Genomic DNA, 22,348 nt, shown 5'->3' on the forward strand with positions numbered 1-22,348 from the left:
GATGTTATGTTTAGGTATTATGTTTTTATCATTTCTCAACTCTAAAGATACGGGAGGGAAATTCTCTCTCTAGCTTGTACAGCCAGAGGACTCCAATGCTTCCTTGCTAACCACAATTTAGTACTGCACACCTGCACACATCATACTGTATAATATATGTCGACAGTCTATGGAGAATTTATCTCAATTTACATACAGCTCTCCAAATCCTCTGGTGAGCCTGATGTGAAATCTGAGACAGGCCAAATCTCCCCAACAGGATCTTCTTTTCCTCCAGGGGGTTCACCGCCAAAGGCAATACAGATCCTTGGACAGCGCGGTGGGGCTCGAGATTCCGGGAGAGGAGTGGCTGCGGGGCTTGTTTCGCTGAAGATTTACAATGTAGTTCTTGCAGGCGGCTCAGCAACCCCCTCTGTGGCGGTGGGTGTCTGCTGTGACAGAGCGGGGAAAAGCTCTCTAATCTCCCGTGCCTGCCTCTGCCTTTCAGCCGCTCCCCTCTCCTGCCTTCCCTGCCGCCGAGCGCTCTCGCCTCCTTTGCCTTTCTAGGGGAGGGGGGGATGTTCGGGTGGGGTGGGGGGGGTAATAGGTGTTCAGTCCCTGAAGGCAGCTAGAGTAGCTTTGGCAATATAGACCCGAGCCTGTGTGCGCGCGCGCGCACACACACACACACACACACACACACACACACACACACACACACACACACTCACTCACTCACTCACTCACTCACTCACTCACTCACTCACTCACTCCAGCTCTCCCCACGGGGATACCAAGCCAGCCCGAAGCTCCAGCTACCTGCAGGGGGTGGCCCGGCCGGGCGCTCAGCGCTTACTTGCCATCTGCGGAGGGCAGAGCCACATCCAAACCAGGGAGGGCGGTTGGCTGTCCGGTTGGCAAGCTGGAGACGTTGGCCGCCACCGCGGCTTAAAGTGTCCAGGGTGGCGAAGAAGGAGTCTCCAGGGCAGATTCCCGGAAGGGCTCCGAAGCTCCCGGACTTCCTCCGGCGCCGGCGCTCCAGTCGGTCCCTCCTGGCCATCCTCTCGGGCCCTTCTGCGGGGTGCTGGTCTGGGGCGCCCCGGGGCCGCCGCCGCCGCCGCCAGCGCAGCCCACCCGGAGGAGCACTGAACGCCCCGGCGACACCGGAGTGGGGGGCGAAAGCGGGAGCCCTAACTTCCCCCCGCGGGACCCTCGCTCGGCGTCCGCCTCGCAGTGGCGCGCAGCCCGGGGCCGGCGGACGGGCTCCCGCGGAGAGCGCGGCGCAGGGGAGGGCCCGGCGGGAGCGGCGGGCGCGCAGGGGGCGCCCGGACCCCGCCCAGGAAGTAGCGCGCCGGCGGCCGGCGGCGGCGCCTTCCAAGTTGGGCGCGTCCGCGAGCCCGCCCCGGGCGGCCCGGCCCGGGGGGAGGCGGGGCTCCCGGGGGCAGTCGGGGCGGCCCGCGCCCCGGGCCGGCGCCCGTCCTGCGAGAGCGCGGGCCGGAGGCTCCCGGCTGCCAGGCGGCGTCGCGCCGCGGGCCCGCGTGCGCTGCCGGATGCCCGCGCCGGAGGGGGCTCGGGGCGCCCGCCCGCGGGAGGTGCTGGGGAGGGCGGGGGAGGAGGCGGCGTGATGGCCCTGGACGGCGAGCGGGGGGAGCAGGAGGAGGAGAAGGAAAAGAAGAAGAAGAAAAAGAAGAGGAGGAAGAAGAAGAGGGCAGAGGAGGGGGCCGCGGAGAGCCGCTCACCCTCGCAGGCCACCATGGGGGAGGCCGCCGCCGCCGCGCCCCGGCCGGGCGGCAGGGGGCCCTCGGACCCGTGGGCGGACTCGGTGGGCGTGCGACCCCGCACCACGGAGCGCCACATCACGGTGCACAAACGGCTCGTGCTGGCCTTCGCCGTGTCCCTCGTGGCGCTGCTCGCCGTCACCATGCTCGCCGTGCTGCTCAGCTTGCGGTTCGACGAGTGCGGCGCGCCCGGCGCCGACGGCGGCCCCGCGGGCTCCCCCGCGCGTGACCGCAACGCCAGCCTCCCGGGAGCCGCCCCGCGCAACCACCCCGCGGGCGAGGGCTCGGCGCCGTCCGAAGCGGCCGGCCAGGCGACGCCGGCGACCCCGTCCGCCGGGCCACCATCGGAGGAGGAGCGCGAGCCGCGGCGCCCCTGGACCCAGTTGCGCTTGTCGGGCCACCTCAAGCCGCTGCACTACAATCTGATGCTCACCGCCTTCATGGAGAACTTCACCTTCGCCGGCGAGGTGAACGTGGAGATAGCGTGCCGGAACGCCACCCGCTACGTCGTGCTGCACGCCTCCCAGGTGGCCGAGGACCGCGTGGCTGGGGCCGTGCCCGTGGCCGGCTTTTTCCTCTACCCACAGACCCAGGTCTTGGTGGTGGTGCTGAACCGGACCTTGGACGCCCAGAGGAATTACAACCTGAAGATCGTCTACAATGCCCTCATTGAAAACGAGCTCCTGGGCTTCTTCCGCAGCTCCTACGTGCTCCACGGGGAGAGAAGGTAGGGAGGGGCGGGGCCCCGCGGCGCGGGACCCTCAGGACCCTCTGGGCTGCCTGCCACCCACCCCCCAGACTCGGTCCCATTCCCTCTGGGAAGCAAGGGGTGGCGGCGTAAAGTCACCAGCCCAAACCCTCTACTCCCCAAAGCCCAAAGCCCGTCCCCAAAGCCCGTCCGCTCCGCAAACTCACTCACTCACTCAGTGCCAAACAGGGAATTCCGCCCCCCTTGCATAGTTGGGACCTTCTCCTGGGGTAAGCTTGCTGGGCCTTAGAATAGATTCCCACTCCCAGTGCTGCTGCTTTTCTAAGGGGAATGTGTAATTTGAGCGATGCCAGATTGACAGTAAAAGGCTAACAAGTTATCCTCTAAAGAAAATGACTGAGCGCTTAAGGCCAACATAGCAGAGCCTCTCCATTAAGGTATTGGCAAATTCCTCTTACCAGGTCCACCCTGTCTGACTCTTCGTCCCCTGGCAAACGCTTGGCAGAAGATGGGCTTTGGCTGCGTAAAGTTTTCTAAAAGTAGAACGTCAAGTTCACAGCCCTGCCTAGTACAGCTCAAGGCCGGAGAGGCTGGAGGGGTGGTTGGCATGGTACACGCTGCCAAGAGTGCCCCGCCGCCGGGAGCTGCAGTTTGAGGATCAAGGCATGGTCATTCCAGTGGCTTTTCCTAGAGTTATTGCCCCTGGAGATGTCTCTAGTGGTGAAGGGGGAGAAAACACGGCTAGTTAGTCTTCAAAGCCGAGTGCCTTTGATGCCTTTTAGATTGGTCAGTATTCTACTTATTAGTGCCTTAAAAAACTTTCCTTCACTTGTTTAGAGTTTGTGCTTAAGAATCCAACAGAACAGGTGCGAATTGCACCAGTTCCTCCAAAACTTTATGGTTTGGTGAAGTTGTTTAATTTAGCTAAGCCAATATTTCTGAACCTGATGACCTCTATCTAAGTTCTATCAACCCCACAGCAGCCCTGTAGGATAGGAGCTGATATCCCGAGTTTGACAGATGGGAAAAGGGGAGCATCGGGAAGTCAGGTATCTTGACTGTGATTACATGATGAACCGACAAAGCAGGGATTTGAGTTCAGGCAGCAAGGCTTGGTAGAGCCCATATATATCCCCTGACTTGGGAATAATAACAATAATAAATCCATAATGATACCATACTCTCACAGTATTGCATCAGGTGCCCATGACTCATTCACTTCCAGAGACTCAAGTCTGACTCACAGAGACCCTGCAGGACAGAGTAGACAGAGTAGAACTGCTCCTGTGAGTTCATGAGTTCATGAGACTGTAACTGTGTACCAGAGTAGAAAGCCCTGTCTGTCTGTCTCCTCAGAGCACTGATTCGAACCGTTGACCTAGTGTTTAGCAGACCAATGAGTGAGTACCATGCCACCAGGGCTCCTAGGTGCCTATGAGTAAATGTGTTAAACAACACTCGACCACGTGCGGGGAATATAATCTACCATAAATAAGTGTCTGGTAGTACGAGGTTCTTAGGTATATTTTAATGAAAGAATAAGATTCTTGCTCTTCCCCTGACTCATTGCGTTTAAAGCAAATGATTACTTAAATGACTAGAACAGGTGAGAGTTAAAAAATAACAAAGTAGTAGAAACATAACAAACTTAAAAATGCAAACAACTTGATTAAAGGTGTGCTGGAAATGACTGATGGGAGATCCCCAGTGATTCTCACAACGGCAAAATCGAAGGCTCAGCAGTCCAGCGCACTTGGGATCCCCAGGCTTGTCAGTGAAGAGCTGAGTTTGAACTCTGGTTTTCTGATCCCTAGACCTGAGCTTATGGTGCCTGGAAACTCTCAAGAGAAACTGCTAGTCTCTCAGAGACGGGAACTTCACCAAAGTTCTGTTTTATGAGGTCACGTTATATAAATAAAATACCGAAATGCCTCAATAGTTGCATGATAGTTAAGGTCTCCCATAAATTAGTCACTTGATAAATCGTAACATTAGGTATGGATAATTTAAACCCCTTTCCATCATTTTCCCATATATTATAAAGAATATAGATTAACCATTAAAAACCCCACTATCATCAAATATGGGGAAAGGCATAGAAGGTATATCTTCATATGCTGAGAAAAAAGCTTATTATATCAAAATATCAATACTGTAAATTGTACATCACTACTGATAAATCTTGCTGCGGTAAAATAAATACCTCCAACTAATGCTGGTTTTTGAGCCATGCCAAAATATATTTGGTGGAACTGAGTTTGTTTTGGTCAGTGCTTTCAAATTAACAGGACTCTTAAAAAGACCAGATGTTTCTGCTTGACCCATAACTGATTTCTTATACCCCTGGTACATATTTGCATTTCAATGCACTCCTTCAGTTCTCCCTACAGATGTAAAGAGCTCAGTTGAAAGTTTAACCTAGTGCCCATGCAGCTAAACTCTCCTCTTGCCCCCCCCCCCCCCCGGAACTACAGGATTCTGTGTTCCTAAGAGTTCTGTTCCTTTTTCTTTAAGGCCATGTTAATTTGATCATGTATTGGATGTTTATGCTAGAGTTGATAAGACAATGAAAATGTAGTAAATTATTATAAAAAAATCATACCAGCGTTCCAGATATTAACTCTTGTTGTTGTTGTTGCTGTTACTATGGCTACTTAGACTAATAGCAGGAACTCAGTCAAACTTGGACTTTTGTTAGTAATAATTTTATCACCTAAATGCAGTGTAAATAACATTTAAAAACCCCACTCTCCAAAAGGACACAGGGGCAAGCTCTGGGAAACCTGGTTTAAAATAAATATGGTTGCAAAGGAAATTAATGCCATTATCAAAGTATAGTGGCCTAGTCTATGTGACCGTAGTTACTGTTCTAAGTGCAGTGGATACTGGCCATACCTACTCCCAGCCCACTGCCATCGAGTAGGTTTTGGCTCGCAGTGACCCTATGGGACAGAACAGAACCGCCCGAGAGGTTTCCAAAGCTGAACTCTTCACAGAAGCAGACTGCCACGTCTTTTATTTCCACGGGGCAGTTGGTGGGTTCGAACCACTGACGTCTCGCTTTGCAGCAGAGCAGTTTAAGCAGTGGACCATCAAGGATTTTATTTTGGATATAGAGGAACATGTTCTTCTTTTGCATCTATAATCATTTTATAGAAATCTTTAGATGCTTTTTGATGTTCTTATGGCCATTTCAAGGCTATACAGGTTAGATCATTTCGTGAAAGGAAATCCAAGACACCTCGTTTTCTCTCTGTCTTCAAAATTTGGTGTTTGATTTGATTTGAGTCACTTAGCACGTGGGGCAGGTACCGGAGGTGCTTTCTTCGGGCATGCTCCCTTGCAGCGGTGGTTCTCACCTTCCGACAGTTCCTCATCTGGTGGTGACCCCCCAACCATAACAATATTTTCGTTGCTACTTCATAATCATAGTTTGCTACCGTAATGAATTGGGCGACCCCTGTGAAAGGTTCCTTTGACCCCCACAGGTTGAGAACCGCTGCTATAAAGTATCTTAAAATTGTTCTCAGTCCCACTCATCTGTACTTGTTGCTAAAGGTTTAAAATCAGACACACTAATTATTTAGATGTGATTTTTTATGAGTTAAGAATCTAAGTAATTAGTAAACATTTGAAAATTTGACTTCATAATTTTTATGTAGAAAAATAAAATAGCACACTATCAGAGAGTATCAAAGGTCAATTGGAAAAAACTTTTAGTTTGTATAATCTAAAAATGCCAAGATCAGTAAAACGGAAAACAAAATTGCCATAGGGAGTTCTTATTTAATACTGTGGAAATCTGATTTCAAAACCAGTCTCGCTTCTTCTGTCACCCTTTGAAAATTCAATCTGTTTTCTTTCTCCTGCCTTTCTTTTTTTATTACTGGAAACAGATAGGAATGACAATTATCAACCCTTACCAGCTGGAAGGAGTGAAAGTTTAGCTTCAGAATCTTGAGTGGGGGATAGTCATGTGAAATCCAGGTGGCCATTACAGAGCCGAAGATGAAACTCCTTCCTTTGGGATGAGAGCGATGAAGTTGAGTAGTGTCTTTGTAAACCCCAGCTGAATGACAGCAGCGCCTCAAGGTGGCACGTTTGAGACATCAGCCATATCCTCAGTACCTGCTTATTAAGCTACCTACTCCCTCCCTCCCCCGCCCCCCACCAGGCACTGCCCTGAGTAATTGGAAAGATAAAAAGCAGTCCAAGGTCCCACTGGTACAGAGATCGGACATGCAGCCTTCAGATAGACTTCAAGCCTGCAGACACGATTTGTTTACCTAACCCCCAAACAGCTTAATGTTATTTTTCTGATTAGCTGTAAAAGTTTAGAAATTGAGGGATTACATAGAAAAGTATTTATTTCTGGCCTTTTGGAAAATTGGAAAATCTTGTACCACTGGGCTTACATTCTAGCTTGGCAGTATTTGTCTTCATTTATTACTTCAACAGTTATTTATTGAATGTCCTCTATGAGAGTCAGGCAGTTTCATAGGCTCTAGGGTCTAGAAATAAAGTGAACAAAATCACATTGTCAGGAAGCTTTTATACTTCTTAAGTTTGTGACTGACCCATTTACAAGTGACATTTGCTTCCATGTGTAACTTAATCTAGACCACTTCTGCATCTTTGTACCTAGTCTACTTCACCTTTTTCAATCAAGTGGCTATTTGGATTTTCAACCCTTGCTTGGGCCATAATTCACCAGGGAGGCCAATAATAAGGACCAGGAAAAAGAGGAATATGAATAAGAAAATCAACAAGTTCACTAATTGTGAATTAATGACAGTAGCATTCACTAACTGTCAAGTGTAACCTGTAGAGAATAAGTTTCTTGTACATAATGAGTCCAAGAGAGTTTAGAAGAGGGAGAAATTTCTGTGAGTTAGAGTCTAGAGATCTACTTTATAAAAGAAACATGATTTGGTATTCACTTAAATAATATTATAAAGAAAAGTCATAGAAATGGGGAGGTCTGTGGGAGAAAGTATAGCATTCTTGTTATAAATAGATCTGAGAATTTAGATTTCGTTTCTCTGTGTAACATGGGTTAATTACTTAACCTCTCTTTAATTCACATTTTTAAAACTAGAAATACAAATTCTTCATTTACATTGTTTTCCTGGTTACTATTGTGATAAAACAAACCATCCCAAAGCTTAGTGGCAGATAGAAACCACTTTGCTGTACTGAAGCTCTCCTTTAATGGATCAGGAATTTTGGACAGGAAAGAGGCAGGCTAGCCTGCACTCTATGATGAGAGGTGACTCCGTGTAGGTTCTTTTGTTGTGTCTGTGGGATTGGTGCTGGCACGCTCGTGGAACTCACCTGCTGCTCATTGTGGGTACTCTCTTTGGAACGCAGTGTGGCCTGGCCTTCTAACTCACGTGGTGATCTCCGAATGGCTGGTTTTCTTACACGGTACTTCAGAGCTCTGTAGGGGAGTTCTTACATGGTACTTCAGGCCTGTGTTCTTACATGGTACTTCAGGGCTCCGAAGGGGGGTGTTCTGAAAGAACTAGGTGGAGACTGTGGCCTTTACCGGCATCCTTACGGGTTGCTCAGTATCACATACATAATATCTCCTAATTATAAGTGGGTCATTAAGGATGGCCCTGATTCATTAGAAGAGAAAGTGTACCTCACCTCTTGATAGGAAAAGGGTCAACAGCTTATGGAAGTGTTTTAAATGTATATTATTTGCTCTCTGGTCCTAAAGAATTTTATCCACCCCTGTACGAATTTCCGCTGACCCTTCAGAGAGAGCGAACCACCAATAGGCCTCCTCCTATTACAACTCAAGCTCAAGCTTGAGGTCCAGGATCTTACCCTGCCCAGCTGCCACTCGGGGTTTGTCTCTTATGTGTACTTCCTCTACTCTGAAGACCATCAAGTCAGAAGACAAGTTGTTTCCCCCTGCACATCCAGTGTGCAGTAATAAAACAGGCATACGGTGATTACAGCAGCCATTTTCATGAAAATACGGAGAAAATAGGAGGATACAGACGTCACTGGCCGATGGCAGTTCTCCAATTCAGTTGAGCCCCTGCCGCCAATTCCTTTATTATGGCTCTTTTCGACTCCTTGAGAGTTGTTCTCCCTGATACGTGACCTTCCTTGCTGGGGCCTTTATATTTCATTCTAAATCTTCCTTTCTCTACATTTAAAAGGCAGTTTGCTCAATTCATTGACATCGGCTTTATTCTTCAGTTGTATAACCAGTCTCACTATTTTTTTCATAATCACTCCACCACTATTTATATAAACTTACTGCTCCTTAAGTTTCTTGCCTGATCTTTCTGGATGCTGTTGTTGATTCGATCCAAATGCCTGAGAGCAGTGCTCAAGGCACACATTGCTAATTAAGCTGAACTTGTAACAAGGGGTAATAGAGAGCTCATGGTCTCCTCTGTTGAGGAGAGTTTCTTGAATTAATTAATAGGCCTCATGTGATTGATTGCAATTTAATTTACATTTGGACCATAATTTCCCCTTTAGATGTTTTCTTCTTTTATTAAAATTCCACTGTGTTGTATGTTGGAATGAATCAAACTGTTACTTATCCGCAAAAGATGAGCTGTGAGCAGGACGTATAAATGTCGGCAGGAGAGACTGCCACATTTCTATTAATCCAAACTGTGGCATTTTGAAAGATAGAGCATAGGTTTATGATTGACTTACACATCATGAAAGAATATGAGTATATAATTCAGGTACTAAAACTTTGATCATTGTAAAACATTCAGTTGATTCTCCAAAAAAGTTGTTTACCATTTGATGATTTGTCAGTAAACTCAGGAAAACTTATGCAGACAACAACCAGTAGGTTGTGGTTGGTGTTGAATAACCTTCTCAGTTTGTTTCAGTGCAGGGTTGGGAAGCAAGGCTTCTGTTTTATTGTTTCGTTTCTATTGCTGGGAATTCAAGCAGTTGTAATTCTTTTAAAAATGGTGGGTTTTTTATGTATCAACTGGTATCCACTCGATTAGACAAAATTACATGCACAAATCTCTTTGAGATGAGCCTTTCTTTACCTTCGGGGTCTGTAGAACAAGACCCTTATAATTCTTACCTATCCTATTATTTAAAAGCCAAGGCTTGGAAGAGGCTTAATCGAAAGACTCCAACAGCCTGTTGTCACGTTGAAAAGGCCCGTTAGGGTCTTAATAAAGTCATACTCTAGCATTATCTTTAGATCAAGCTTTTCTTTTTTATTTGTTTGTTTGGGAATTAAATTCAATGCAGTATCTATTACAAAAGAGTCTTGCTTTTGAAGAGGAAAATGTGAATTTGCCAACTTAAAAAAAATTATTAAGTACTTTCATTGGGGCTCTTACAGCTCTTATCACAATCCATCCATCCATCCATTGTGTCAAGCACATTTGTACATATGTTGCCATCATCATTTTCAAAGCATTTTCTTTCTACTTGAGCCTTTGATATCAGCTCCTCATTTTTTCCCGCCCTCCCTCCCTCATGAACCCTTGATAAATTATAGTTTATTATTTTCATATATTACATAGTCCTCTGTCTCCCTTCACCCACTTTTCTGTTGGTTGTCCTCCTGGGATGGGATTGTATGTTGATTCTTGTGATCAATTCCCTTTTCTCCCCTACACACCCCGTATTCAACTGGTATCTCTAGTCTCATTATTGGTTCTGAGGGGTTTACCTGCCCTGGATTCCCTGTGTTATGGGCTCTTATCTGTAGCAGTGTATATGTTCTGGTCTAGTCAGATTTGTAAGGTAGAATTGAAGTCATGATAGTGGAGGGGAGGAAGCATTAAAGGCTCACAAGGAAGAGATGAGCCCGCCAGGGTGCAGTACAGCACCGATGAAACCTACAACTTTCTTCTAGTTCTTTAATGCTTCTCTCCCCGCTCACCCAACTAGATCATGTTTTCTAACCCTTTGATTTGAATATTTTTTTTCGGAGGCTGCTTTTACTTTAAGGATCTTAAGCCCTCTGTAGTCTGGGAAGGAAACACAATTTTAATTTAAAACCTAGAAAGTCCTGCTCGTTTATGGTTTAGCTACATTTTACTTGAAAACTGTAGAGATTGTTCTTAACGTGTGTGTGTGTGTGTGTGTGTGTGTGTGTGTTTCATGGCTAGTGAGTGATAAGCCAGGTCCAGACAGGCTCTCTGCTATCGAGGTGATGAAGACCCATAGCAGCTGCGGACAGGGTGGAACTGGCCCCGTGAGCTTCTGAGACCTTAACGCTTCAGAAGAGCAGAAAGCTCCACGTGTCTCCTGCAGAGTGCTTAGTGGTTTTGACTGCTCACCTTGTGATTAGCACCCCAGTGGGTCACCGCTACACTACCAGAGCTGCTGACGATCAGCCAGGTAGCACTGTCAGTACTCTTTCTGGAAGCTCCTTGGCTAGAAAAGAAGAGTGGAATGGGTTTCTTCTCCTTTCGCATACTGCAGACAACGGTAGAGCTAAACTTTCTGTGACCACACAAAAAGTTTGTCTTTTATTATGTTTCTACCCACATTTATCATATTAGCCTCGAAGCCCTCATCAACAGTTTCCACTCATAGTCTTCTTATGTCTGAAGCTACGGCCATGTTTTAATTAAAAGCCCTTGTTACAGCAATGCTCCATGGATACAAATTTGCTTTGGCTGATTCTGCTGTAGAGCAAACCACTTGACAATATAATATACTTTTTATGGCACACACAGGTTCTTTGTGTGAGGGACTCAGATCGTTTTTGGAACGGAGCAATTTATCTCTGCTACATGATGTCTGGGGCCTTAGCTGGGAAGTGTCAGTGTTGGGATATCAAGATAATCTATAGCTGGAGGGCCCGAGCTGTCCAGCGGCCCCATCATCCACTGTCTAATGGGTGATGCCATTAGGACTTCACCTGGGGCTGGCAGCCGAGGGGTTTACATGTGGCCTCTCTCCGTCACTTGAGCGTCTTTGAAGCATGGGGATCACATGGTATTCACATGGTAGTTGGTCTTCTTAGCTATTGATTTCGTTTTCCAAAGACACAAGTATAAAGAGATTTACATCATTTGTTCCTTGCATTATAAAATAGTTATGGAGAATTGCATTTGTCACTATATTTTTCTCTCTTGTTAGGAAGGTATTACCATTTCTAATGCAGCCATGTGTCAGTATTACTTTATTAATTTCAAGCTTAGGGTGACTCATGATCAATGGATGAGGCATAAACTCCATCTCAGTGAGAATAGAGTCAAAAAAGTTGTATAAATTTTCTCAAACTACCAAAAGTTTTTCTAAATATTAGAAGAGATTACATAAATAAAGGGAGTCCTGGTGGCTCAGTGTTTAAGTCTTGGTTGCTAACTAACCCATCAACTCCTTCTGTCAATATTTACAGCCTTTGAAACCTATGGAGTAATGCTACAGGGTCGCTGTGAGTCTGAATCGACTTGACAAAAATGAATTTATTTCAGTTTTATGGATATGAAATCGGAAGCACAGCATTTGGCACATAATACACTGATGATTATAAATCAATCTGTTCAGAAATTCTTTAATGAATTTGTGATATATACATTTAAGAGTTTAGATGTAAACTAGATTATAGAGGATCTTGATACCAGACCACTCGAGTATTTGTTTTATTCACTGAATAATTTAAAGCTACATAGAAAGCTAATACAAACTCATTGCTTTTGAGTTGATTCCAACTGAGAGCAACCTTGTAAGACAGACTGTCTTAGGATTTCCAATGCTGTCATTTTTTTAAGTGTAAGAGAGAGCTTTATATCAAGACGTAATTATATTTCCAGCTAACATCCCAGCCTAGTACAGATCAAGTCCATAAATCTGATTCTACGCCATAAGTCCAATACTAGTCCATAAATACCCCTTCAGAGTCGTGCAGCCACATGCAGTGAGGCAGAATGGAGGAAGATCACGGGCCGGTGGGGGTGGGTGCAAAGTCTTGTAGGTCAATAGTGGTAGACACATTCTGGGCTCTGGCTGCCATCAGCATGACTTGAAGTGGCTTGTCAACAGGAAGATGAAACGGAGAGTGTGTATGGCCTGCCTTCAAGGAGAAAGAGACAGGAAGAGGCTGGCCTCACAGAGCCATTTATCTCGGTCCTCCATTCAAGCTGTGACCTCATTAATACACTAAACTCCAGGTTCCTACAAGAACCATGTGGACACAAGAAAACCTAACTATCACAGTCCTCAACTTGGCACATATATACCATTCTTTAGTCAAATATAATTTTTTTAAAAAGGACAATAGTAAAATCATATTTGTGCTTAAAAGGAAAAAACTAAAATTCAGAAAATTCAAAATATTCCAGGCTTTTTAAACATAATATTCTATACACTCATAGAAACAAAACTATTCTATGCGTAATAATTGCAGTATGTGAATACCTACATCATAATCCTATCAAAATATTCTTTTTAAAAAATGTTTCCTATCAAAATATTCTTATGAACATATTCCCATACCCATGGAAGTTTGTAAGCCAGCCATGTCATTACTTTGTCCTCCCTTTTTGGGTATCCAATTTCTATACTTCCCTCTTAGATCAACCCAGTGCTCTCAGGAGACCAATGTGTTCTTTGGTGTGAAAACTCTGCGTTCCAGTTGGGAGCTAGTGAGTCTGCATCCACGAGCGAAGTCAAACCAGGACAGGCTGTTGCTGTAAGTGTCCTGGGCATTGACTGCCACACCTTTCTCCCGTGGAGCAGGTGGTGGCTTCCAATGGCAACCTGTTGGCCAGCAGCTAAGCACTTAACTGCCGTGCCACTGGGGTACCTTCAAAGCTGCATGTGTTTATTTATACTCTTGATAATCTGGTGCAGCTTTTATGGCACGAGGAGAGTTCACATAGGTAAGACTAAGTATTATCACTACTAAAGTCATTATAACTTAAAATGCATAGAACAAAGTGGATATGGAAGGGATTTTAAAGGAGGAATTGATAGGATTTGGATAGGGAAATAAAAAGTTGAGAAAGCAAAGATTGGCTTTAAAATTTAAAGTAATTACCAACACCAAATTTGCTGCCAGTGAGTCAGTTCTGACTATAGAAACCTTCTGTGGAGTTTCATAGGTTTTATAAATCTTTACAGGAACATACAGCCTCACCTTTGTCCTTCTGAGCAACTGGTGGGTTTGAATTGCTGACTTTGAGGTTAGGAGCGTAATGCTTACCCAACAGCACACCAGGCCTCCTGTTTAAAGCAAAACCACTTTTTTTTTTTCCTATCAGCATTTGTTGTGCATTTTGAACCAACTATTCACAGGCAATGTGGGTTTTCATTCTTCCTGGCCAATCCATTGGGCACATAAAGCACACTACCCAAATAACCCATTTGTTGCATTGTAACTTATTATACAGAATTTTATTAGTCACATTTTTTATTAGTAGCTAACACAACTCCATCAAAGCTAAAGAAAAAGAGAATTTATTTTAGAAAGTGATTGAAGTCCACATCAAGGATGAACTTAGTGCTCGGGGCGCTGTGGGAACTTATGATTCCTATTTCAGCATGTGTTAGTTTCCTAGGCCATTGCAGCAAGTGGTCATTAAACTGAGTGGCCTAAAATAATAGGAATTTGCTTTCTCACCGTTCTGGAGACTAGAAGTTTGAAATTACACTTTCCCCAGGTTATACCCCTTCAAAGACTCTAGGGAAAGTCTGTGTTTTTTTTTTTGGGCGGGAGGGGGGCTCTTCTAGTTTTTTTCCCTTCCAATAGTCCTTGTCCTTCCACCGATTCATAAAGATACATTACTCCAGTCTGCCTTCAAGTTCTGGGTGTGTGTCTCTGTTTCTCTTCGCTTCTCCTTTTTCAAGGACACCATTCATTTAGAATGGATTATGACCCACTTCGTTGTGATCTGAATAATTGCAAGGAGCCCTGGTGGCTTAGTGGCTACACATTGGGTTGTCAACCACATGGTCAGCAGTTCGAGCCACCAGCTGTTGCTTGAGAGCACGACGTGCCTTCCTGCTGCGGTCAAGAGGTAAAGTATTGAAACTGCAAAGGGGGCAGCTCTACCCTGCCCCATTGAGCACCATCAGTCAGAATTGATTGGATGGCGGTGGATTTTTAACTAATTACATCTGCAAAGACCCTGTTTCTAAGTAAGGTCACATTCACAGATACTGAGGAAAAGACTTGATGATCGCTTTCTGGGGACATACTTTAGCTCACAGAATAGGCCCTTCTAAATGCTGTTTCTGGTTCATTTTCTCTCTCTTACGGTGGCATTCTTCCTCTGTTCCTCGATGCAGACAGTGAACTATGACTGCCCATATTTTCAGGCTTTACATATTGCTGTGCACACTCCAAGAGAGGAAGTGACCTTTATAAAGTCCCCAATTAATAACAAGAGTATTGATTGCCTGTGTTTGAACTACTGATCATCCATGGTTGCTAGGTCTGGAAAGTACACACGTGAAGGGAGATTTTCAGAACATGATATCTTTTCCTGCATCCTTGCAAACGGGAGTGGGTGTTTCAAGAAATACATTTCTAAAGAAGGACTTCAGGAAGAAAACGCAAGTCCTAAAGCTTGCATTTTACATATTTTCACTTTGGATTGACTACAACAGAAACCATAAACCAAATATGCAGTGGTAGTGTGTATACAATACACCCCCTGGAAAGTGTACACTTGCACATTCACACACGAATGTAAGGCACATTTCTTTTTTATGTTTATATATATACATATATATATATGCACACATTTTAATCATTTTATTGGGGGCTCGTACAACTCTTCACAATCCATGCATCCATCCATTGTGTCAAGCACATTTTTATATTTGTTGCCATCATCATTCTCAAAACATTTGCTGTCTGCTTGAGCCCTTGGTATCAGCTCATTATTTGTTTCCCTCCCTCTCCACTCCCTCCTACCTCACGAACCCTTGATAATTTGTAAATTATTATTATTTTGTCTTATCTTACACTGTCCGACGTCTCCCTTTATCCACGTTTCTGTTGTCCATCCCCCAGGGAGGAGGTTGCGTGTGATATGTTTATATTTTTAAATGATCTGTAAGGCACATTTCTGATGGCCAGTTTTAGTGAAGAAATAATGTGTACATTTTAAAAAATTGAATTATTCTGTGTTATTTCCCATTGGAAGCAGAACTTAGGTCTTATTTTAATAAGAGAAATAGGTTAGTATATGGTTAGGCTTATTTTTCAGTTGTCTTAGAAAAAAAAATCTATGTTTGATAACAAAAGTCTCTCTGTCATTAGCCTTTCTGTTTTGATTATATTGCACATGTAACAATGACCGCAGAGAGAAAAAGAAAGCAAACAGTAAGAAATGTGTTAGCTTGCAGCCTGTCTTGGAATGTAAGCAGAGACTTCCTGACAAACCCAGAAAGAGTTAGTCATCTTCTGAGATCCTCTTAAAGTACGTGGAGCATGCATTTTTCCACAGATGTACAGCTGTCCATCGGCTGTTTGGCTGGCCTCTTTGGAGCGCCAAAGTCTGCACACTTTGAGGCAGGCTCCTTTGCTTACCCAGGTTTGTAGGTTCGGTTGTTCGTAGTGTATAAAAAAATGGTAGGTACTTAGGGAGAGTCCACTTGGTGTTTGAATGGGGGAGTTCCTTTCAGAGAGGTCCCAATTTCAGGAGCTTCTAACTGTTTGGGGTAGTTAATATGTAGGACAGATACTTTCATTATTATTGCCTCTAAGGAATTTTCCAGGAAGATGTAGGTGAAATGAGATTCCAGAGAGAATACTGAGGAGACTGTCAAATGGAAAAATGGAACCAGCAAAGTCTAGACACTGAAGACGTCACTATCAAGAAGCATAAATCATCTTTGTTTTCTTTTTAGGAAAGGACTCTGTGTGGTCCTGTGGGGTGGGTCACTACCTTGCTGCCAACTATAAGGCTGGTAGTTCAAACCCACCAGCTGCTCTGCAGGAGAAACACGAGGGTACGGCTATCTAAAGATTTCCAGTCTCAGAAATTACGCAGGGTTGCTGTCTGTCAGAGCTCACCAGATGGCAATACGTTTGGGTTTGGTTCTTTTTGAGCATCGTCTCTAAGAATTGTTGACAGGCTGGTCATGCCAAATAGGCACTGAGCTGGCAGGCAGAGATCTGTGAGGTGGGTGCCTGCCTTGGGTCATCATCAGTAACTTGCCTCGGATGTGCGGGAGATGTGCCGAGTCAGGGTTAGCGCTCCAAGTGAGATCAGCATTGCTATCAACAGGTGAGATGACAAGGCCAGGGTTACTGGGTCCAGGAATTAGAGAATATAAAAAGAACACACATACTATGAAAACCTCAGTATATTTCACGGATGTGGTGAGAAAAGGACAGGTTCTGTGATGGATAGAATGTCTAATGGAGAAATGGTTCCAGCTATTGCTGACTCTGTCTTCCAGCCACCATTTCGCTGTCTGTCTGTCATTCTGTGTTGGCTTGTGTATGGCTGTGATGTGGAAGCTGTGCCACTGACATCTCAGATACCAGCAGGGTAACTCGGCGTGAACAAGTTTCAGGAGAGCATCCAGACTGAGAATGGACTCTGAAGGACTAGTCTGTCGTCCACTTCAGAGCGATTAGCCTCTGGAAAGACTATGGATAGCAGAAAACATTGTCAGTTACTAAAAACCCAAGTAACAGAAGCAAATCAAAAGCAAAAGATTATGCTGGAAGATAAGCCCCTCACATTGGAAGTAAAACTATTACTTGTGAAGAACTGCCTTCTCAGAGTAGAGGGGACCATCAGGCCTGGATGAAGTAAAGCCTGCAGGCCCTTCGTTTTCTGATGGGGCATTTCACTCAAAACAGGAAGAAGGCGTTGCGAATGTAAATGAGTACTTGGAACGTGGTTTGTACAAAGAATGCATCTAGGAAAATTGGAAGTCATTAAAAGTGAAAAGCACAAAAGATTGATATTCTAGGCACTGTTCAGCTGAAATAGTCTGATATTGGCTGTTTTGAATCAGAAAATTATGTATTTTATTTCCCACCAGCAAAATCGAAAGGAAAGGAAGGCATTGCTTTCATCATCCAAAGGAACATCAAGATATAGCGTGCAGTGCAGTGCTGTCTGTGATAGGACTCTATCGATCCACATTCACACAAATCCCACCAATACCACTATTTTTCAAATTTATGCACCAACCTCAAAAGGTAGTGATGAATAAATTAAAGAATGCAATCCAGATGCAATGGCAATTAATGGTAATTAGAATGGAAAAGTTGGAAAGAGAGGAAGGATTAGTAGTTGGAAAATATAGTCTTGGTGATAAAACTAAACTGGAGATCGTATGATAGAATTTTGCAAGACTTGTTAATAGAAAATAACTTCAACACACAAAAGGTTGAAGACATGTAGACTTCTCTAGATGAAATACACAGAAATCAAGTTGACTACATCTGTGGATAGATGTGGAAAGAGACAATGGCAAAGTTGATTGACTATCAGCAGCTAAACCAGGCCAGAGGCTAATTGTGGAACAGACCATCAATTGCTCATATTTAAGTTTAGGTTGAAGCAGAAGAAAATTGAAAGAAGTCCCCCCAAGTCAAAGTATGACCTTGAGTATATTGCAGCTGAATTTTGAGAATATCCCAACAGATTTGACGCTGTGCCCCCTTAATTGCAGAAGACCAGATGAGCAGTGGAATGGCATCAAGAAAAATCTATAAAGAAACAAAACGTCATTAAAAAGCTAAGAAGGAAAAAAAAATCAAAGTGGATGTCTGGAGAGACATACAAATTTGCTCTATTTGTAGAGTAACTAAAGCAAATGGAAGAAATGAAGAAGTATAATAACTAAATAGAATTTTTCAGGAGACAACTTGAGAAGAAAATATGAAATCCGAAAAGAAAGACACCCTCAGCATATCTTAGACTGAAATAACTAAAGAAAAATTCAAGCCTCAACTTGTCATATTGAAAGATTCCATTGACAAAATACAGCACGTTACAGGAAGCATCAAAAGAAGATGGAAATAATATGCAGAATCCTTTACCAAAAATAACTCGTCAATAGTGAATCATGTCAAGAGGTAGTATATAAGCAAGAACCAGTGGTACTGAAGGAAGAAGTTTAAGCTACACAGAAAGCACTGAAAGACTTCAGGAATTGATGGAGTACCAATTGGAATGTTTCAACAAGCTGATGAAGAACAGGAAGCACTTAGTCCTTTATGCTGAGAATTTTGGAAGACAGCTTCTTGGCAAACTAACTGGAATCAATCCATCTTTCTACCCATTCTTAAGAACTGAGACCCAACAGAATGTGAAAATTATACAGCAATAAAATTGATATCACCTACATGTGAAATTTTGTTGAAGATCATTCAACAGTGTTGCAGCAGGACATTGACAGAGAGTTCCAGAAATTCCAGGAATTCCATAAGTTCTGTCTGGAATTCTGTCAGGAATTCTGGAAATTCTGTCAAGAGGATTTAGCGCCAGGGTTATCATTGCTGATGTCAATGGATCTTGCCTGAAATCAGAAAACACCACAAAGATGTTTACTTGTGTTTTGTTGACTGTGCAAAAGTGTTTGGCTGTGTGGATCATAGCACATGGGACCACGAACAGGGGCACACTGCATGCTTTGACATCAAGAAAGTTGTGCCCCAAGGTTGTATCCTCCCATCGTACCTTTTCAGTCTGCATGCCAAGGAGAAGAACGGAGACGCTGAGGAAGAATGCGGTATCACCATTGGAGGAAGGCTTGTTAGCGACTTGTGACTTGCAGATGACACACACCTTGCTGGCTGAAAGGGAGGGGAACCTGAAGCACTTGCTGATGAAGATCATGGATTGTCCCCTTCAGTCTGGATCACAACTCGATGTAAAGACAACCGAAACCCTCCCACTGGAGCAATAGGCAACATCCTGATAAGTAGAGGAAAGATCGAATTGTCAAGGATTTCATGTTGGTCGACTCCGCAATCGATGTTTATGGAAGCAGCCAGCAGAAATGCATTGTGGTCAGTAACTCTGCTGCACGAGACCTCTTTAAATTGGTGAAAAGCAAAGATGTTACTCTGGTGACGAAGGTGCTCCAGAACCAAGCATTGGGATTTTTAATCGACTTCTATGCATGTGAAAATTGGACATTGAAAAAGGAAAACTGAAGAAGAATCTGTGCATTTGAATTGTGGTGTTGTCAAGGAATATTTAAAATACCATGAGCTTCCAAAGAAACAGATAGATTTGTTTTGGAAGAATTACAGCCAGAATGCCCCTTAGAGGCAAGGACGGAGAGAAGTCCCATACTTTGGACGTGCTGTCAGGAGAGCTCAGTTCTTGGAAAGGTGCCCCATGCTTGTTTGAGTGGAGGGGCAGGTGGACGGACACAGTGGCTGCAACAGTAGGTGTAGACACACGAGCAACTGTGAGGTCGGCACAGGACTGGGCAGTGTTGTTTTGTTGTACGCACGGTCACGATGGATCAAGACTGATTGGAACATCAGTGTAAACAGTAACGTGACTTCAAAAGTATCCCTTATCCTTGAAGGGGTAGGAAAATGTATTCATGCATAGCATAGTTAAAATGATTTAGATAATGGGAGAGCTGTATTTATAAGACATTTTCAGATAGCAGTCACGGGTCACCTAATGCTTAACAACTCATCTTTCTGAGAGAAATACCCAGCACACTCTTGTGCCTATTTGCAAGTTTTATTAACCCAGAAATAGAGAGAGAGGAGATGCAGATTTTCAACCTTGGGGATTCACAAGACATACAGAGCCAGTTGTCTAGAGGACAAGATTTCTAGTACAACATATTAGTGTTGTAGAAATAATTAGTCCTAATGTCAAGAACGATAAAGATGGAAGCCAACCTTCAGTGGGAGCCTATAGGGACATAAGTGAAAAATGGATTGGGTGGGATTGAAGAATATAAGTCAACATGAGACTAAACTGTAGTTTCATGAAATAGAGAGATGAAGTGGATAAGGTAGGAAGATTGTTATAGAGAGTTTTCTAGGTAAGGTAAGCAGATTTCTAAGTAAGCTGGAGGGATTTTAAGTTCTACTGCAAATTGGGTGAATTGGGGCAATGAAGATAAGAGTTCTGGAGTGTACATGGAGAGGTCAGATTAGAACAGACAGTATTATTGAGAAGGGATTGATAAGAAATCTGTAAGCTAGACTTCAGCTCCTTGAAGAAATGCACGGCCAGGGGGCTGGCGCAGAAAGGATTTGTGAATGCCGTGAACTCCATCCAATAAGAGAGAAGGTTTTCCATGAAGTAGAAGAGGAATAGCATAAAGCAGCAATTGAGGGAGCTGGGAATGTGCCCACCCCTGTCTGTCTGAGGGTAGGTGAACAAGCTGTTTTCAGTGGGCACAGAAAGGAAGAGGAGTCAGAGGATGAGAACTGTCGGAATGGTAGACTAGAGGGACATATTTGCAGAACAGGGGAGGAGTAAGCAGGCAACATTTCGTTAATGGAGGCACTGACACAAGCATCAAGCCCCAAGGTTTCCATCGGGATATCGGTGTAATGGAGTGTGCCTCCGTAAATCGCCATCCCCTGGTGGCGGGCCTCGGCTGATGGTGGCTTCAGTGATGAACAATAATGGGTTTTGTTATACAATCCACAATTTATCAACAGCCTTAAGGCTTAGAAGCATATATATTGAGGAGCAGAATAGAAACTAAGGGAAAGAGCTTGAATTGAAAATCAAACGTACAAAACAGAAGAGTTCAATTAGTGTAGAGCATTCATGTTTATGGTGTGTTTAGATATGATAACGCGATAACGCGTGTGCTAGATTGTATAGCGCACAACCAGGTTATTCTCCTTCCTTGTACAAACTGGGAAATGATCCTGGGGGTCTTCCAGCAGGATTTCAGGTGTTTACAGAGGGGACCATCAGTTCCCTTGTCTTCTAGTGTAGTCTCGGCATATCTAGACTAAAGAATAGTTTGTGTCCTCCCTCTCACTCACTGCCATCCAGTTGAGTCCAACTCCTAGCGACTCTTTGGGACAGAGTCAGATAGCTCCTGTGGGTTTCTGAGACTGTAAATCTTCATGGGAGTAGAAAGCTGCATTATTCTCCTCGCTTGAATCCTGATCAGTTTTAAAAAAGAGTCTTGGTTGCCCACTGTTAGGTACTTGGCTACATACTAACATGGTCAGCAATTTGAACCCACCAATTACTCTGGGGTGGAAAATGTGCCCCTCTGCTTCTTTTTTTGTATTTTATTTTATTTTATTAAAAAACATTTTATTAGGGGCTCATACAACTCTTATCACAATCCATACATATACATACATCAATTGTATAAAACACATCTGTACATTCTTTGCCCTAATCATTTTCTTTTTCTTTTTTAATTTTTTTTAAATTTTAACAATTTATTAGGGGCTCATACAATTCTTATCACAGTTCATGCATATACATACATCAATTTTATAAAGCACATCTGTACAGTCCCTGCCCTAATCATTTTTTTCTCCTCTCTTCTCTTTTTACATTTTATTAGGGACCCATACAACTCTTATCACCATCCATACATATACATACATCAATTGTATAAAGCACATCCATACATTCCCTGCCCCAATCATTCTCAAAGCATTTGCTCTCCACTTAAGCCCCTTGCATCAGGTCCTCTTTTTTTTTCCCCTCCCTCCCCTTTCCCCCCTCCCTCATGTGCCCTTGGTAATTTATACCTCGTTATTTTGTCATATCTTGCCCTATCCGGGCAGCGCGACTGTGTCTTGTTGGGTACATGCTGGCTAGATCAGGAAATAATGATTTAATGGCAATCGCGTGCTCATCTAAATGTGAGGGGTACCAAAGCTGGAACGGCGCTGGGCAGAGGGCAGCTCGTGTAGTCTGCATTGTTCCTGCTAGGAGAGCATGGAGCAACTCGCTCTGAGCGAGTTTACCCAGTGGTGTCCCCTGGG

General features: G+C 44.1%; 1 protein-coding gene across 2 annotated transcripts in view; it reads left to right on the forward strand.

Annotated features, from left to right (window-relative positions):
- Nucleotides 1–1,588: 1,588 nt before the first annotated feature.
- Nucleotides 1,589–22,348, forward strand: part of LOC142436548 (thyrotropin-releasing hormone-degrading ectoenzyme-like) — a 227,864-nt gene continuing 207,104 nt past the window's right edge. For both annotated transcript variants that reach the window (XM_075540125.1, XM_075540124.1), the window contains exon 1: nt 1,589–2,484. In XM_075540125.1, coding sequence (XP_075396240.1) covers nt 1,604–2,484 — 881 coding nt within the window. In that variant the 5' untranslated portion in view covers nt 1,589–1,603. The remainder of the gene's footprint in view (nt 2,485–22,348) is intronic.

The sequence above is a fragment of the Tenrec ecaudatus genome, unplaced genomic scaffold (assembly GCF_050624435.1).
Source record: "Tenrec ecaudatus isolate mTenEca1 unplaced genomic scaffold, mTenEca1.hap1 Scaffold_392, whole genome shotgun sequence".
Taxonomy (NCBI): Eukaryota; Metazoa; Chordata; class Mammalia; order Afrosoricida; family Tenrecidae; genus Tenrec; species Tenrec ecaudatus.